At 30.4% G+C, this 20,126-nt stretch overlaps 2 protein-coding genes across 2 annotated transcripts; both read right to left on the bottom strand.

Moving 5' to 3' along the window:
- Positions 1 to 1,481: 1,481 nt before the first annotated feature.
- Positions 1,482 to 6,136, bottom strand: LOC128960066 (homeobox protein Hox-C5-like). The gene is made up of 4 exons (XM_054306136.1): positions 5,930 to 6,136; positions 5,460 to 5,559; positions 4,259 to 5,281; positions 1,482 to 1,820 (listed from the first exon to the last, which is right to left on the bottom strand). Exons 3-4 carry the CDS (start codon positions 4,929 to 4,931, stop codon positions 1,528 to 1,530), a joined length of 966 nt encoding a protein of 321 aa, XP_054162111.1. The 5' UTR covers positions 4,932 to 5,281; positions 5,460 to 5,559; positions 5,930 to 6,136; the 3' UTR covers positions 1,482 to 1,527.
- Positions 6,137 to 12,051: 5,915 nt separating this feature from the next.
- Positions 12,052 to 13,986, bottom strand: LOC128960236 (homeobox protein Hox-A5a-like). The gene is made up of 2 exons (XM_054306308.1): positions 13,044 to 13,986; positions 12,052 to 12,320 (listed from the first exon to the last, which is right to left on the bottom strand). Exons 1-2 carry the CDS (start codon positions 13,984 to 13,986, stop codon positions 12,052 to 12,054), a joined length of 1,212 nt encoding a protein of 403 aa, XP_054162283.1.
- Between the last annotated feature and the right edge of the window lie 6,140 nt (positions 13,987 to 20,126).

Genomic DNA, 20,126 nt, shown 5'->3' with positions numbered 1-20,126 from the left:
ATAATAATAGGTATGATATTGAGTGTGTGTGTGTGTGTTATTGCTTTATGTTAGATAGGTGACATTATTTTTTTATATAAAAAAGAAATTTCTAACAAAATAATTATTTTTTAAAATAAATGCTATGTAATAGTCATTATTAATTATAATTATTTTTTATAAAATACAGATATAGACAAATATATTTGCCTATTGTTGAAATGTCTGATTGTGTGCTAAATACTGCAAATAATAAGCATTGAACTCTCAAAGCAAAATATATGATAAAGATATAGGTATATGATATGGTCGTAATGTTGTATGTTGTGATACAATATGATTATTATGAGTACAATATTACAAATTATTAACAAATAAAATAATTGTTTTTTTTGTCGTATACTGGTTTACACATGTGTCTCATATGGTTTGTCCCTTCAATATAATATGAAAGGACAAACATTTTGTCAGTTTAATTATGTTTTACAATAGTTTTTAACTTTTGTGAATAATGTGTTTGTACTGTACATCGTATTATTCATTATAAGTTTATAGCAATCATTTAAATATCATTTCCTATGAGACAATTGCATACATTGCACGCCCAACACATCGTTTTAATACAATATTACAAATTATAATTATAATTAAAAAAAATTAAACAAATAAAAAATAAATCTCAAAAGTATTACAAATTTTACTTAATAATAAATACTTTATAATTTATATGATTTTCATTGTTTAGCTAAATTTTAGTGAAATTTATAATAATTTTTAAATATATATATTATTTTTTACATAATATATATTTATATAAATGACTGACCCTTAGATTTAACAAATTTGGACTAATTATGTAATAAATAAATACAATATATATTTATATATATATATAGATTTAAATTAATTTAAGTTATACTTTGTTTTGCAAACTCAATCCTAAACCTATCGCAAACCTCTCGATTTTTCTCAATTTTTTCCCTTATAATGTATTCAAAGATTTTTAAATTTATATTTACTTTTTATATGGGTATTGGAAAAGTACTTCTCAAATCTAGAGATGTTTTTCGTATACTTAGATAATAATTACAATTATATATGAATAAAATTAATTAAAAAAAACTAATGAATTTATAGTAATTTCATTGTAAATAGTGAACATTTAAACTTCACATATAATTTAAGTCCCATTTTATATCAATTAAAAAAACCGTTAGTTTGATATAAAAAAAATGTCGACTCATTTACTGATTTTCAGTTATTTCAATTTTTCCCATTAATGAATCAAATAATAAATTTATGTATCTATAGATCGATTAATGATTAAATTAACAATATTTAGTATATAATCAATAAGTTTATACAATTATATTTATATATATTTGGAAAAGTGTTTCCTATCCATTGATGAATTTTTCAGTGTATTTGTTGTATTTTTCAGTCGATTTAATTAAAACGATTGATAAATAATTATATTTATAATTAAATTTATATTATATAATAAATTTATATATTTGTGATTTAAGTGGTAGTGTTTTTTGATGCTCTTCACGCTTTAGTTTCGTGAAGATGATGCAAATGATGGTCGACTGGACCTAACATTTGAGGTAATTGTGGCGGAACTACACTTTGCATTTTATGCTCTTTCTTCCACTTCATCCGTCTATTTTGAAACCATATCTTGATTTGTCTTTCGCTCAGACATAACGAATGGGCGATTTCTATGCGACGTCTTCTCGTGAGATACCGATTGAAATGAAACTCTTTCTCCAACTCTAGTGTTTGATATCTTGTATACGATGTCCTCTGCCTTTTGGTCTCTCCCATTGCGTTCACACCGTCTGTCAAAACATTACAATACATTAGATTAAACATAAAATTAAAATATGTTAGACATAACACATTAGACATGCAATCATATTTATAAGGGAGCCGTCAATTAAACAATCATTTAAACTTAATTTCACTGTCGACTATTATATTATGAAATTTTAATATAGTGTAATAATATATGATATTACAATTGTATATATTATAATACATTGACATTTTGCATACAAAAATAAGAGATATCCGACATTGAACTGAGCTGTGTATCTTTATTTGAATATATATATATATATATATGTGTGTGTGTGTGTGTGTGTGTGTGTGTGTGTGTGTGTGTCATATATGAGAAAAGTATACGTGTGTTGTTTAATGAATTGAGTTATACTATATTAATAGATTGTTTTTTGTTTAAATCTTAAATTATAGTCCAATGGTTCATCTATGCGTTTATAATGTATTAGTGCATAATGTGTAATGTCTTTATACACGGGTTAGTCGTTGTCTCTCATAAACAAACCATTACTAATGTTCTTAGCAATTGAGGGAATGATAGAGTGCTACACCACTCTCTGCCACCACTGAGCCATCACTCATATAATGGCAATACCAACGGCATAGGCATTATATTTAGAAATTTTTTACTGAATATTTTTTACTACTAAAACAACAACAACAACACTACAACATTGTTGGTGTCTTTCAATGTCTATCAGTATATATATATGCTGTTTGTCAGTACGTAAATATGGAAATAAAGACAAAATGAACGCTAAAACATAGCATTAGTCAAACATTATAGTAATGTATAGTAAATGTTGTAATTATATTATATTTAGAATTAAGGCCTCAAGGATTTCATCTCAAACAAAGCCATTACTAAAAACTAATACTTAAATGTAGTCAAACTTAAATGAATTACAAAATTAAACTATCATTTGATTACCAAAACATTTTTTTTATTTAAAGAAATGTTTTTCAATTGAAACTATGCAATCATCAGTCAATAATGAGATTTATATGTATAGAAAAGTAATTGAAATACAAAGACATTGAGAAATATATTCATCAATGTTTTGGTCAATAATTATATTTGAGGAAAATATCTGAACAAAAACTAAAAGCATTTCAAGACTCATATTTATATTCATTATTCAATGAGATATGGCTTTTGGCAAATTTAAAGCCAAATGAGAAGAAAAACCAAATGCCAAATGTTTCTCTCTCTCTCTCTCTCTCTCTCTCTCTCTCTCTCTTTGTTAGTATGAAAATATTTTGCATTTGGTTTGGAGCACCACTTTTACAGCACCAGTATTTTAGTGGTATTTTTCTAGGAGTATTTGTCTCTGTATATAATATATCAATATATGTATGTATCAGTAATATTAGGCACAAAGTCTCACTATAAGAGTGTGAAGGCCTGTCTTTTTGTGTCAATATAAATGATACTGCAATGGATACTCTGGTGCTGACCATCCGGTGCTACCAACTGACAAACACATACAACAATAACAGTAGTGATCGCCTGGAGGTCGAGGAATATAAATGAAAAGTTATAGTCAGTCGCCCACAACTCATGCATACTCTTATAATAAATAACATTACATTGCATTCATAGAGCTCACAGATAGTAGACATGCCGTGTCAATGCTAGTGCTGCTGATGCCGTGCACAGCCATAATACTATATATACTGTATATACCATATATATATATATATCACATAGATATATATATATATATATATATATATGACACCGTAAACATCGTAAATATAACACATTGAAGATATTCAGTCTAATTCGCAAACAATTGTAAAAATACAAAATGTATTGAAATAGTAAATGAAATGCTAAGACAGTACACATACAGAGAGATGTATAGTTATAGTTAATGTTGGTGTGTAGGCCTGTTGAGCACTGAGAGCACCCTATCATTTCGTTACGCTTGATATAATAAAAGTAAGATTGTAAATCAGCACCGGGCCCTTTATGTCCCCCTTTAACTGCCTATTTTATGGCCGGCCATAAAACTAACTGCTTTTGCCAACTCTTGAGGCAGTAATACAGTAAAATTATGGCAGTTGTTCACTGGTATCAGTGCTATTTTATGGCTAATGGGAGGGAAACCTATGTTTGACAGTACCAGCAGAGGTGGTTCCACATCCAAATTTACAACCGTCTGAAGATCACTCAGAACAGTCAAAAAGGCCTCTGCGCTCCAGAACTCGACATTTCCAGTCCAGATACCCATCGGGAAAGTCATGTTTATCTGTGCTCTTACACAACATCAACACAACATCAACAGTACATCAATACTACATTCACAACATTACAGCTCAACCATTGAATTGAACAAAATATCAACAAAATGTCAAACTTAAGAGGTATAGCTTAACTATTTTGTGTATTAAGATTAAGATAATGTACAACAAGTAAGTGGAAGTGTCTTACTTTGGCCGACGTGGACTTTCCTCATCCAGGGATAAATATGTGGTGGATTTGATGAGCCGTAAGTGCCGTTCTTGCCTCCATTGGCTCCATTTCCTTGTGAATTATTTTGAGCGGTGTTTCCACTGTTAGGTTGCGATATATTCTGTGCCGATCCGGTCGACCCTCGTTGTGAGCCTTGCGGTGGTGTGGCTCTGGGTTCGGGTGATTGGCCGGCACCACCACTGGATGTGCTGAGATCTTGAGGCGATGAGGCGGAATCAATGGCGTACTTACAACTCGATGGAGAGGTTGGTGTTCGAGAGGGTAGAATAGGCTGAGCCGAGCCATGATGACTGAGCCGAGACTGGACTACGGCCTGAGAGGCCGATTGGGAACACGAATTGCTCGAATAGGGATGAAGTTCTCTGTGATGTGAGGAGACGTGTGGATGACTCGAGTGATGATGACTGCTGTGATGGTCGCCATTCTGCAGATATGCCGAATAGGCGGGTGATGTGGGCTGAGTGGCGCCCGAAACAGCACTGTTGGCCGCACTCGCGTAGCAGTTATTATAGACTGCTTGTGGTGTGTAATAGTCTTGTGGAGTCTGTGCGGCCTCGGGTGCGACGGCCGACCGGACACCGGGCTGTCCGTAGCACGAGGTAAGAGAATTGACGAACTGATATGAGCTCATCTGCTCTCTTGAATGATTTGTTTGGTAATTGTTCCCAATATTCCACGCAATTTTGATGAATTATGGCCGATACTGCTATGCTCTCCAGGAAACCTCCGGCACACTTTAATAGCGCATTATACCAACCAATATGATTAAGACAACCCAATCCACCGACACGTGATACCAATGCAACCAATGCCTGACTCAAACAGACACTGGCGTTGCCATAACACAGACGGAGCTCGCGATGAATGCACTCTACGAACACAGCTCTCCACAGATACGAGTGATACCAATGTTTAGGTATTACTTGAAAGACAACCAAACACTATGAGACCAATAACTAGTATTTTATATGACTATCAATGCTGTGATAATAGGGAGAGAAATGTCTTATAAATTACTGTTATTAATACAATACTAATAATAATAATATAGATATTAGTAATTTAGACTAAGATATCTCAAGTCATACAATCAAATCAAAAAAATAGAAACCAAAAAAGTTTTGACTTGTTTTTCAAGTCTAATGAATAAATATTTTACCTAAACATTAGAGAGTGAATGAGAAAAACAGGCCTTAAATAATAATTGTTGTAAAACTCTGGTAATGATGTCGACGATGGGGACAATGATGACTGAATGGCTGAATATATAATTATTTCATACAATTAGCACAAAATACTTATTTAAACATTAAAACAAAAATATTTTCTCTCTTTCTTTTAGATTTATTTTTTCTCTATCACTCTCTCAATGTCTTTCTTTTGAAGAAATATAAAGAAAAGAAAATATTCACTCAAATAATATTATATAAAATGAAGACAAAAAATATAAACAAAAAATCTACAAATTGTATAATTTTCTTAAATTATAAATAAATTTAAGAAAACTTTTCTCTCAGTTGAGAATTGTTGCCAATAATTATGCGATACTTTTGAACTGAGATCTCAACCGAGACATAAAATAACAGTAGTAGAGATACAAATAGTTTTATATACAATGTAAACACATACAAGAATATGATGCGATAAAAGTTGATTTTTAGTATCAAATTTTTAGCCGATCATCAAAATTGCAAAATAAGTTGAAATACACTTTTTTGACGGTTTGTATATATTTTTGCAGGTTTTTTAAGGAAAGAGAGCAATACTCTGGTTAGAAACACAGTGTTTGAGTGCACACGACGAGTGTCAGATCAGATCTGAGTTGTTCTCATAGTTTACGGGATCTGATATTATATAACAAGACGTGGAGCAGCACCTCCTTCTCGGTCCAGTCCAACCTCAACTTCAACCTAAAATCCGTAGCCTTTTTCTGTGTCCCAAAGTTTTTCCCCGATTCTGCTCTCTCTGTTGCCGAATGATACCACAACCACATTATCATTTACCCCCTCCTCTCCCCATTTATATCTGCCAGACATTAGACTCAGGCTCAAGAGGCACACCAAGAATTCTTATGCGCCTCACTATTGCCAGTGCTATCAACCAGAGCGCATGGAACTGCTCTTCACCGGCAACAACAACAACCAAATACCGACAGTCATTTGATTTCTGATGTTCACCTGATTTGCTTCTGATTCTACCATTTCTTCAAATTAATTTCACATTTAAATATTGTTTGTTGTTTTATTTTTCTTTTAAAAGTTTTGTATATTATTTGTACTGCAATTTTGTTTTTAGTTTTTTTTAGAATAACAATTTGATTTAAAATATGACTATTATTCATATTATAGCTATTATTGTTTATTTTCTGACCGATTGACAACTTATGTTGTATCGAAAAAAGCAGTGACATTGTATGCCATAATTAGTAAGTGAGTAAATAAAGTATAAATGTGTTTATGCGAAAGTCAATGCATAATTAATGAAAAAATAGAGAGAAAGAGAGAGAGAGAGAGAGAGAGTTTGAAAGTTTGATATAATGCTATGACTTTGTCTTTCCATGGATTGTCACTCACTGTAAGAAATAGTTTGGTTTGTTTTGTGCACTAATAGTCTTTTACAATCATTTGTGACAATTTTTTTGTCTTATATATATATATACTGCTGTATAAAACCTTATTTATCATGTATTACTTGTGCGTGTTTTTGTGTTTCCCATACACACAACTCACATATAGTCTCTTTTTTTTGCAAATTAATGGCATTAGTATTTCTAATTAGTTTTACTATTTTTCTAGTTTTCTTCTCTCTCTCTCTCTCTCTCTCTCTCTCTCTCTCTCCAACTAATTAGACGCAGAGTTTGAGTCACTACCGTACTATAGAAAAAGTTGATCCATATTTAGCATTTTTACATTATTTGTTTCAATTTATTATATGACAAACATATTGAGTTTAACCATTTTTAGTAAACTTCACTTATAGTAAATATAATGTATTTAAGTGAACATTTAATTTGTTGCTAAAACAATCTATTAATCGGTAATTTATTTTTCCTCTATTTTGTTGTCCATCATAACTATATAATAATATAATATGTGGGCATTAGTCCACTCAATACTCTTAGGTTGAAAAAGAAATATAATAGTGGAGAGAGAAAAGAAAGAAAGAAAGAAAGAGAGAGAGAGAGAGAGAGAGATAAACTCGTTAAATAAGCCTTTATTAAAAAATAGAGAAAACAATTGCTAAGATTGATGACAGTGACCAACTAAAAGATATAGTGAGGCATATGAGCACATGGTGTCGGTTCCCACCACACGTGCAAATACTATATACTGTACTGTATATACTGTATCAGCCAATACACACTGATATTTATTTACTGGTAAACACATACAATAAATGTTGAAATGGAGTTTACAACTAAATATAATGTATAGATAAGAAAAATATTTGGTTGAAAAACTTTTCATTTTTTAAATTTATTATACAAATGTTTAATTAAAATAATATTTATTTATTTTTTCATATTAAAAAATGTTTTAGAAATCATTATTTTTAGGTAACAACATTATTATTAGTAATAGTATTTTTAATACAATAAAAGGACATCATACTGTATAATAACATCATAATAACACTTATAATATTTACAACAATAATAATAAATTTAAACCAAAATCAAACAATAGATAAATTCTAATGTTAAAAATGTCATAAAGTTGACTGCATTTCTATAATAAAATGATCTTATGTTTTAAGGCTAAAAATAGTAGTAAATGAGCACATTTTTGCCATTTCTCTCTCTCTCTCTCTCTCTCTCTTTCTCTACTTTTGAAACAGACAACAGGGCAGGGAATACATACCATGTTTTTCTTTGATATGTTTTAACATTGAGTTAGTGATAGGAATCGTTTTTTGAGAGAAAAATAGAAAATAATTCGTATTTTGAGTGCATTTATAAAAACAGAAAATGCTGTCAAAAATCCATATTTTTTATATTTTGTCAAATAAGTCAATGAATGAATAAATGAATAGAGAAAGAGAGAGAGAGAGAGAGAGAGAGAGAGAGAGAGAGAGAGAGAGAGAGAGAGAGATGAATAGGGCGAGAGAATAGGTGTTACACCACAACTAACTTTATAAATATATATATATAAAGAGAGAAACTGTTTTAAACACATCGTATGAATCAATGAGAGAGATTATAAGCCAATATTGTGTGAGACATTGAAAGTAATGCATGTATGGATGTATATATATTGTATATATATTTATATATATACTTATATTATATATATATATATATATATATATATATATATATATATTGTAGACATTTATGAGATGACAATAGTGTCCGTATGAAGACTATGGTCGGCAACACATAGTTGTGAAGCTGTGACTCTCTGGTAGTCAGTCTTTCCTATGACTGACTCACATCTGCTATTGTGTGGCAACTTATATATGCGCGCCATAGTTATAGCACCGGTTATATTACGGTTGAAAACTTACAAAAGTAAACAACCTTTAAATTGTAAAATACAAAAATTACATCTATTTTTTGGCTCATCACTACAATTACTATATTTTAATAATGCATTCATCAAATAAAAAAACAGATAACATGGATATGCTTTCAATTTTTCAAAATCTAGTCTTCAATGCTCCGAAAAAAACGTTTCTCATATAACATAAGACATTAGGGGAGAGAAAAATATACAATCAATGAGAGCGCCATTGCTTTAGTCAACAAACTATAAAACATCTATTCATCAAAGCATGAAATACTTTTTCCATACTATCAATCGATATATTATTATAGTTTATATTTTATTATTTCTCTCTTTTTCACTGTCTCTCAAATAATATCAATGTTAATAATATTAGAAAACATGAAATCAATAATTAATTATAGCAACACCTGTAGTATTCAATTGATTATATATATATATTATATTGTATGTTATTTCATTTTAACTGCTATCATATGACTGTCAAACGGACACAATATGTTATTAATTGTCTTTATATTTATTTAATATTTTAACAAAATTTGAATATCTTTCAAATGATATCAACTAAAAACATATATGACATGAATGAATATAAGAAACAAATATAACACTTTTACTCAATACAGTGGTTGAAAGAGACTTAACATAAGAGAGAATAGAGAGAGAGAGAGAGAGAGAGAGAGAGAGAGAGAGAGAGAGAGAGAGAGAGAGAGAGAGAGAGAGAGAGAGAGAGAGAGAGTATACTTATATACTGTATGTGTTTGTAAATATAGAGTAAATGGTAATGTCCCCCCGAGAGGAGGATGAATGTGTAATCTTGCATAAAGGGGTGCACAGCAACACTGCAATATACTGTATACTACTAGTAATACAGTATATGGTATACTGTATGATATATAAAACATTTTTACAATATATTGATATAATATATGACTTACTCCTTATTTATCACTCAGCGCTAGTAATCTTTGGATTTACAAATAAACTTGACTTCACTTTTTGTTTTTTATATATTTTTATTTCTATTGTTTTATTATTATTATTATTATTTTGTTTTTATTTTATTCTTATTTATGTTGTTTTTCAATTGAAATAAAATGTATAACTTTTTCAATAAAAATTATAAAATAATAAATAAATTTTATAATATGTTAATTATTTTTTAAATTGATATCTTTATAATAATTATAATATTAAAAGTTGTAAATAGTGTATTAAATATATGCGGTTTTACAATAACATTAATGTTGCAAATATTTCATTACAATAAAATATATGCCATTTTTTATCACTTTTTATATAATTCAAAGTAAATTTTAAAATTAAAAATTATACATAAAATAGAAAATTATTATATAATAAATTTAATAAGAAAATTTTTAGCTTAAGAAAATTAATACTTTATATATTAATATATAATTTATATATTTAAATATTATACAGATAAACATTAATTTAGAAATGCTTTAACTTTGGTGACAATGTAATAAATAAATAATTAATAATTATAATAATTATTCAAATGTATCACATATATTTTATGTATACAAATCGTAATTTTGTAAAATTGTGTAAATACTTTTACAATTTTGATTATTTGTGATATTTTAATGTTATGTCTGATTTTTATTATAACTAATACATTAATGTTAATATTAAACGGCATTACAGTATAAATATATTACTCAAATCAATTTGAATCACATGTAGACCCGTAGGAACTAAAATGTTATATCATATCACGATAATTATTATATTACTTAAACAATACACTATAATAATGATAACTTTGGTGTCAAATCCAAGTGATTACAGATATTATATAAATAAATAAATACAATTATTACAATATATAACTTTGTTTGTCTTATATTTAGACAATTGTTTTAATTATTTAATATTTAGTAACAAAATATAAATACTAAATGATTTTATCAAATAAAAGTATATAAATCATTGGAATGTATGAATAATTTTTGTACTTAAAAATGCATTGCCATTTATTATATTATCATGGTAAATTTGGTGAACTTGGAAATGTATGAGATATGTCTGTCCTCAATGTGTTTTGTGTGTGTGTGTGCATCAATAGACTACATCAATATATAATATTATATACACAATTACAATACAAAGTGTAGCACAAGAGCAGTTAATATACAGTATATACTGTATATATTTAGTATACAGAGTGTAGACTATCTTTTCATATATGAAAATACATTTATAACAGATATAATGGTTCTTAAAGTGAGAGAAATTACATTTTTTATTTGGTGTGTATAACGAGTTCCACTAAATATTCAAAAAGCAATTTAAAAATTGGTTACGAGTTATGAGGAAACAAACTGTTTTTGATTTATATTTACTAATATACTCTCTTTGGCATTGAATTTAAACATTATTTTAAATTTTAAAATTGTTGAATAATGCTTTTAGATATTATCAGTATATAATATTTACAATAAAATAATATTATAAAAAATTATATACCAGAATTTTCAACTCTAGCCTAAATATGAAACAATTGCACAGTAATTAATTTTGTATTATTTTGAATATATAGAAACCCGTAAAAATAAATAGCTTTATTAAATTATATATAAATAAAAATTCTAACTTATTTGATATTATTATTATTACGACAATTGACATCTCTCTCAATAATTTTTAAGTTATATACTAACTGAATATAGTGAACCACTTTTAACATTTTTCCTTTAGTTTAGCGATTCAGTGATAAGGTTTGACTATTTATACGCTTTTATCAATTTATATGACATGTCATAAAACTGTCTCAAAAGAAAGGGTTTCTTATACACAGAAAGTCAACTCTTTAAGTGCAATAAATTCATCAAAAGTGAAGCCCATCTGCTTTTAGCAATGCTATAGACTTTGCGAAAATTGTACTGTTTTTGTCAAACAATCGCTTTCTTTAATATACATTTCTATTGGGTTTATGGGGCATAAGGTATGCTTATAAATATATTGGTGCAGACAATTGAATGTAAATAAATGGTTATATCTATCAGTAATACATCTCAGGAAATGATTTCAAATATATCATAAATATTAAAAATATGTAATATAAATATATGATATAAACAATATTCATACACAATATATATATATATAGTATAATAATTAACAATAAATATTCACATTTTTCTAATCATAACTAAATTAATCTTAAATGATATATTAAATATTTTGAATTTGTAATACTAAAAAATAAACTTATAGTTATATAATAACATTGGAATCGTCATTATCATCAATGAGTTTGCCATCACTTGAATTTGGATCCGATTTGATTTTGTTTTCTTTCTTGGCTTTCATTCTTCTATTTTGAAACCAAATTTTGATTTGTCTTTCAGTCAGACCTAATGTATGTGCGATTTCTATTCTTCTTCTTCGTGTAAGATATTTATTAAAGTGGAACTCCTTTTCTAATTCTAATGTCTGATAACGAGTATATGTCTGTCGCGTCCGTTTTGGTCCCTGTCCTGAGTCTATGGCATTTGCAATAAAGGCAAACAATATTTCGTTACAATAATATCATTAATTATTTTTATTGTGATTTTATATGAAGTAATAAACTAATAATTCATTAATATAATAACTCTTGTTTTCTTATTAAAATATGTTATATACTGTATATATATTATGCTGTATTATAGTACTCATTGTAATATTAATGCAAATATATTTATATTAAAAATAAAAAATAAACAGTTATAACAGTTATAAAATATAAATAATAGAAATAAAAAATAATTTAATTACTTTTTAAATAGCATGTTTATAATATTATATATATAATTTGTTATACATAACTATTATAGCAGTTTAAACACAATTTATTAATTATCTCTCAATAGCGTGTAATTGTATGGCCCATAAAATGTTTACAAGACTATCCATGCTTAGAATATAATAAAATAAAAATCGTAATTTAGTAGACAGATTGAACTATCGTTTAAAATATAGTTAATTAAAAAGCAATTTTAATGTTAAACTTTTTTTGGTAATAATATTTATTTTAATGTAGTAATGATAATGAATGAGATGTATGATGGAGATCAAGGACAGCACGTTTGCCGATGCCTTTCCCTCTCACTGTCAGTACCGCTATAATCAAGTTTTGTTTTAACATTTCACACAATTTTATGTGTTTTATATCTCTTACTTTATTTATGTGTTATTTAATGAGCAATTTAGTAAACAAGACATACCCTGATATGATTTCATCCACGGATAGTACTGTTTATTACTACCAGTTTGCGGCTGTGGTTGCTGTTGATGTATGGCTTGTTGTGGTGTTTGATGCGGATTTAATTGGCATTTAATTGATGTTAATTCAGGTGTAGTGGGTGGCGGTGTATCAAAAGCAGGCGATCCATCTGTAGTTGATGTGGAACGGGTGGTTCCAGTAGTGATTGAATTGTTCTCAAATTTATGTTCAGAAATAATATATTTGGACTCATATTTAGTGTCATAATTAGCACTTAGTTTACATGAGGCAGGACTTTGATTCAATGGATAGATTTGATGAGACGGATGTGTTACCGAACCGGTGTTATGAGATGTTCCACAAAGTTGGTCGGGAGTGACAACACGATTACCACCGGTGCTATCTTGAAGCAAGGCATCTGTTTGTAACAGATTAGTGACACTGTGGCCATGTATTGGCAGTGAGTGGACACCAGTAGGGCTCGCATGTTGACTAAGTGCATGATATGGTACAGAAGCTTGAAGTGTAACAGTTGGTGTCCCTGTAGATCCACTAAGAAGTGCCTGTCCCGTAAATACGTGATCTGGATGTGGATGATGTGCGTGACTGTGGTGTTGCAGAGAAGGATGTGTATGAGGACTCATATGATGACTATGACTATTATGTTGGGAATGATGTGAAAAAGCAACAGAGTTTTCGATGAATCGGTTGTGTCCTATGGGATGGTTATGATCTGTACCGCCATAACGGGACATTGTCGGAGTTGGGGTCATCACATAAGCTCCTTGATGTGGTGAATGGTATGACTGGTAACCATTGGCAAGGGCTCGGGTATCACCCAATGGCGTATTGTAGACATTAGAGCAAACTTTTCCGGCAGTGAAATGATTGAGTGGTAATTCAGTTGATTGCCAGTCATGACCGGCACCGAAGTATGAACTCATTGCAAACAATACTTAATATTTAATATACTTTTAACTGACAGTCAATGATATGTGATAACTGTTGAAACTTAGAGTAGTTTATATGGTATATAAAAGTTAGGGATAGAGTTGATGTAAAATAGGAATAAGTGATTGTAATAATAAGTTATTGGATGTATTTGATGGCTTTAGAGCCGCAATAAATGATTTGTGTCTCTCCCTGACCTACCAAAGCATATTCACATTGGAGTTGTTGGTTGAGGAGACCATAACGTTGTCGGTCATAATGACATCGACAATCACGTGACGCATACACTGCTAACCAATAGGTTGCTTGTGATGACCGGCTGTCTGTCTGTTGGCTTGTGATGAATAACTTTTCTTACGATAGCTTTTCAATAGTCAACTCAAAAGCTTTATTTAAATGCAAACCCTTTGACCACCTGGTGTGCCATTCCTCATATCCGGCATACACTATACTACACTATACTTGTATTGGACTTACAAATGTGAGTCCAAAAAAAAGTCAGCAATTGTTTGCTGTTGAGCTCTGCAGACTCTCTCTGGACAGTTGGACAGTTTTGTTCACCAGAGCTCACGTGAGAGCGCAGGCAATATAAGTTTGAGGGAAAGAGAGTCATACAGGACAGGTAGGTATAGAAACAGATATATGGGTGACGTGAAAGTCACAGAAACTACACAACAAATAAAATTGTTGTTTGCTTTGAATTGAGAGAAAAAAACTTTTTTATTTGCCAAACATAACATCAATGAATAAAATGAGTTGTTTTTAGCGTGAGTTGCGATGTTTTATTGACAGACAACACAACTAATAGATATAACAATAATATAAAGATAGACGAGAAATGATAAGAAGGCACTGCATATATATATATATACATATAAACCAAAACAATTGCAATGCAATGCAGTCAAAGGTGGAGTGGGGGGAACTGTTAGAGACACCGAAACCAATTACAAACCAACCAATATTGAGGGGACGTCCCCTCGCAGGTGGACCTAAAACTCAAAAATCATATAAAGATGATGTGATGATGAATGTGCCGTTTATTACATGTCTTTCTTTCTCGATATCCTATTTTACCTGTAATTCAATACCAGATATCACTTCAACACAATTGCTAACATCACTTGAGAGTACAGCTTAGCACTTATTGCACCACTTGTTTGCTAAAAACCCAGTTCCCAATCATATGGTATACAGTTCTACAGACTCTGCTTTCTGCAGCTTTCATTCAAAAACTTTTCAATAAATTGCTATTTAGTGTCTATTTTATAAAAATAACAAATTTGACCAAACATTTGAAAATGATTTACAAATTAAGATATAATATAAAGGGTTATAAACAAGTTATTACAACTTTCACCACAAATGGTGTAAAGATTTAAACCCAATTCATTCAATGAAAGCAATTGAGAATACAATACTTGAGAGTCAATAGGAGAGGGAAAGTTAGCTCACGTACAGCAATAAAATAAAGCACAAGACATCACAATAAATGAGTTTTGGTTTTGATTCCTATTGGGGATCACAAAGCGGTTCCCTTTTTTTTGGACGGTATGACTCTTTATTAATAGACAATTGGATTAAGTTAGACAATAGTCTTGTTTAGCAAAATAAAAATTATTAATAAATATTATTAGCCCTCCATGTGCTCAGTCAGTGACCGCTTAGTGGTTTAAAGATACTAATCTTAAATATTTTGTTGACATAAAATATATAAATCAATGAATTGTATGTTTTTAAAGTTTAAAAATATTAAAGTATTTGAAAAAATATTAGATATTTTCAATTTGCCTGTCTATCTGTGAATCTGTCTATCAATGTGTTTATCATTTGTGTCTCATTTGTGTCTTAAGGCTTTATTTGGTTGTCTTTTTTGTCACACATTTTTGTAAACTATATAATGAATAGTGTAAATCACATTCACATATATTGACAGTGAGTTATTGCATATTCAAGTAAAGCCGTCACTATAAGAGAAACGTTATGTTAGCCTAAAGTCAATGTTTTTTAGTTCGTTTTTTCTTACAATCAAAATAATAGAGCTTTTATGCGAACTCCCCTTAAAGTGCTAATCGTTAATGCATTAAAAGTTATGAACACAGGGATACAGCCAATGGAGCCAAACATGAAAGTGTCGTGAATTAGGTGTAGCAATGCTTTTGGATGATGTGGTGATGACATTGCATTTCAATTTATGTTTTTAGTCCACTGATGCCATGCAATAATGCAATACTTGTTTAGTAGTCTTATCGATAGTGCCATACAAGTGATGTCTGAATGTTAAGCCAATAGCAGGAAGTGAATAGTGAACAACACATAGCAATACTTTGCTGTTCACTGGGCTCTGGGCTCTCGGCTTCCAATCATTTATATTCGTTCGACACATGAATCCATTGGGGTTCGGGAGCACACATTGCCAGCAGATTAAACATTATATGATTGATGAAAGTGCGAGCCCTGCCTGTCTCTGCCCGTACACTCTAATGTGTAGACTCACACTCTTTAACTTACATACTCTAAATATCATACTATGCCTATCCCTATGTATATTTTAGTACTCCTATGCCAATGCCTGCCAACTCTACTATACATTCATGGATTGCTGAGCATCGTTGCACCAGCTGATGCAGGGCTGATACATGGCTCATACACTACCCATACTACCAACGATATCAAAAAGAGATTAACTATAACGAAATGTTGATGCCATCACACATATAGACAGATAGAAAAAGAGAGAAAAGAGAGAGAGAGAGAGAGGGAGAGAGAGAGAGAGAGAGGGAGAGAGAGAGAGACTTGCTCTGCCAATATCGCACTGTCAGTCATACTCTGTATAAGTGTGAGTATAAATAAAAAGTGATGTAAGTGTAAGTGTGTTGTTATGTTTTCCTCCCCTCACTTGCAATCCCTGTCTTGCATTGAATCCTCGTTTTTTAAATTAAATTTTTTGCTTACATTCATCTAATATTCGGCGTATTATTTATCCGCCGATGAATAGCATTGTTATAATATTAGCGAACAATTCTTGCAGTGATCACTATACAAACTCCCGTCTCTCTCTCTCTCTCTCTCTGTCTCTGTCTCTCTCTCTGTCTCTCTCTCTCTCTCTCTCTCTCTCTCTCTCTCTCTCACTAATACACTACCACTTCATATACAGTACTGTATAAGTAAATTATTTATAATTAATGCGATTCTTACTATGTTTTATATATATTATAAAAAGTTTAGTATTCTTAGCAAAAACATATGGAGACCTAATTTAGATGCTTTAGTGACAATTGTCTTCAACTGGTAGTAAATAGCAATAAATATGTAGAAAAAGTGTCGTTTAAGTAGAAGAGTGTCATTAAAATGGGAAATGCGGAGCAATAAAGATAAACGCAAAGCAATATAATGTAGTGTTTCATACTTTACACGTTATATTTCAATACATATATTGCTTATTAATAGTCGCGTCTAACAGTATATATTATATGCCTTTTTCCGAGAGATACGTTTATAACTTGTCTTATAATTGCTTAACTTTTATCTTTCAATAGTTTACATTAAATAGTCACCAAAGCTTTCAATTATAAAATGAATGATAAAATTCATAATTTTTTCAACATAACAGTGGGTGCGGTGTATAACTTAACTATTGCTTAAAGATTCCTAGAGTTTAAACTATTTTGTGAACATTTATTATAAAACACAATCGACTAAATCAAAGTAATGTATAATAAATAAGATATAAGATGTATATGAATAGCCCCAACAGTCCTAACATAACACTCATCTAAGAGGTGGTCCCATCTCCTCTTCTTTTCTTCCAATGTATATGCAATACAGAGAGAGAGAGAGAGAGAGAGAGAGAGAGAGAGAGAGATACACTCACTCACCCACTCATTCACCGTTTATTTCTACGGTAACGCCGAAAGAGTATATAAAGCTAATGGTAGTCATGACAACCTATATATAAAAGAAAACTTATAGCAAAGTAATAGCAGTTTTGATCGATTTTCTCCGTTAGCTAACACTTTTATTTTACTTCTCTCTCTCTCTCTCTCTCTCTCTCTCTCTCTCTCTCTCTCTCTCTCTCTCTCTCTCTCTCTCTCTCTCTCTCTCTCTCTCACACACACACACACACACACACACACACACACACATCATAACCCATATAAAGTAAATGTGTGTCGTATGCAAAAAAGTGAAATAAAAAATTAAGTTGAGTTTACAATGTCTTTATGGTCACAAACGATCATTTATTAACTAAAATCATAGCACAAACACACTTAGAGAAGCATCGGTTAAAAGTTAATCTCAGTTTCTGTCTTCATATATAAGTCATTGTATTGTTATATAAACCGTAAGAAATCGTGAGCCGCACAACAATTGGACGGCCAATAGTCACAATACCAGCACTACTTGACTCTCACTAAACTCTTAAAGCTTTTCCACTTTTTTACACTTTTCACTAACTTTTTCATATTATATATACTGACACCAAATATATTTATATAGATATATATAATACTATTTTAAAAAGTTGGACATTTTTAAAACTAAATTTTTAACTAAACTATTTGATAATTCACTCATTCTTTATAGACAAGTCTGAGTTGAAGTGTTTTTCTAATTTCAGACACCAATAGCAGTAGATTTTAAAAAAGTCTATAAAAAATGCATTTATCGTAGTGTTCGCCAAAATTCTATGACTTTAATCAAAGCAATGAATAGTTAGTTTGAGTATTGTATTGTCAAACAGTCCTTAACGCCCCCCGAGACCCGTTCCTTACACTGCTATCCATAACTACCCAAACAATATTAACTGATTTTTTTAAATACTGTTTCGCATAGATTTCTAATGTTATAGAAAGTTATTTTTGTTGTTTTGCTGTTAAACTGAATTCTTTCATTTTGAATAGTTGTATGAATTAAAAGTTTTGTAAAATTCTAATATTTATTCAGTTCTGTTGTCATACAAAGTCATAGATAACTATATATTTATATGTTTTTACTTTTGTTATATTATTCTATGTATTAGATATTTATTGATTTTCAATATTATTTGTCCAAAAAACAGAAACAAGAGCTTTGTGTCAACAAAAAGACAGTATTAGTTGTGTTATTGTTTGAGAGGAGCACCGGATCGCGTGCTTTGATGTCATTTGTTATGTGAGGACTTGTTTTCATACAAAGATCGATACAATTTGACGTTAAGCTGCCATTCCTGCCATTCGTCACTACCAACGCTCGTCATTCTTGACAATCATTGTCCACACATACTATTAAACTAATAGTAATCTACTGTTTTTTATTGCTCTATAATATTATATATTTATTTTTATATAATAAACACATAAATTTGGTTTATTTTTCATTTATATGTTTTTTGTTTGTCTTTTATCAATTCAAAACTCGCATCAATTGAATAGTAATATCATTAAAATCTACGGCAAAAATAGCAAACAAAAGAAAGCATTTGTTGAAAGTATATCTTGAAATATGTCGAGAATTTTAGTAATAATCGCTTTACTGTTGAGATAATTGAAGTCACAATTGACTGAAAGGCTAGCTTTCAATGAATGGTTAACTCATTTTCGGTCTCAACAGAGGTATTGGACATTGAAATTGTGAGAATCCAACTAAACACTAAACAACACTAAACTATACTTAAGCATATACTTTCTATCATCCCTGTGTGTGTGTGTGTGTGTGTGTGTGTGTGTGTGTGTGTGTGTGTGTGTGTGTGTGTGTGTGTGAGGGAAAAGAGAGAATAAATTGAATAAACACATATATTGACACACACACACACACACACACACACACACACACACACACACACACACACACTTTTATGCAGACATACAGTTAGTGATGAGAGTAAGTATTAGTACGTACACACAGTTGTGTTAGTACTCACATATATATTAAGTTCAGCACAAAGAGTATATATGTGTTCAATATATGAATTTTGCTGATTTTCGTAGCATTTGGTTCGTCGTCTCTGAAATGTATGAAACAAACATTTGATTTATTACCCACCTATGCCAGTGTGTCTGTGCCTATGCCTATACAAACCATTGCCTGTGCCTTTACTAATGCATTTTCAAACTAACTATTGCCGGCCATGCCTTTCCTGAGTCTTGTTTTC

This window comes from Oppia nitens, unplaced genomic scaffold (assembly GCF_028296485.1).
Source record: "Oppia nitens isolate AA-2021 unplaced genomic scaffold, nextdenovo-longstitch-racon4-pilon3 scaffold4_pilon_pilon_pilon, whole genome shotgun sequence".
NCBI classification, from domain to species: domain Eukaryota; kingdom Metazoa; phylum Arthropoda; class Arachnida; order Sarcoptiformes; family Oppiidae; genus Oppia; species Oppia nitens.
This window is presented reverse-complemented; position numbering and strand designations above follow the sequence as displayed.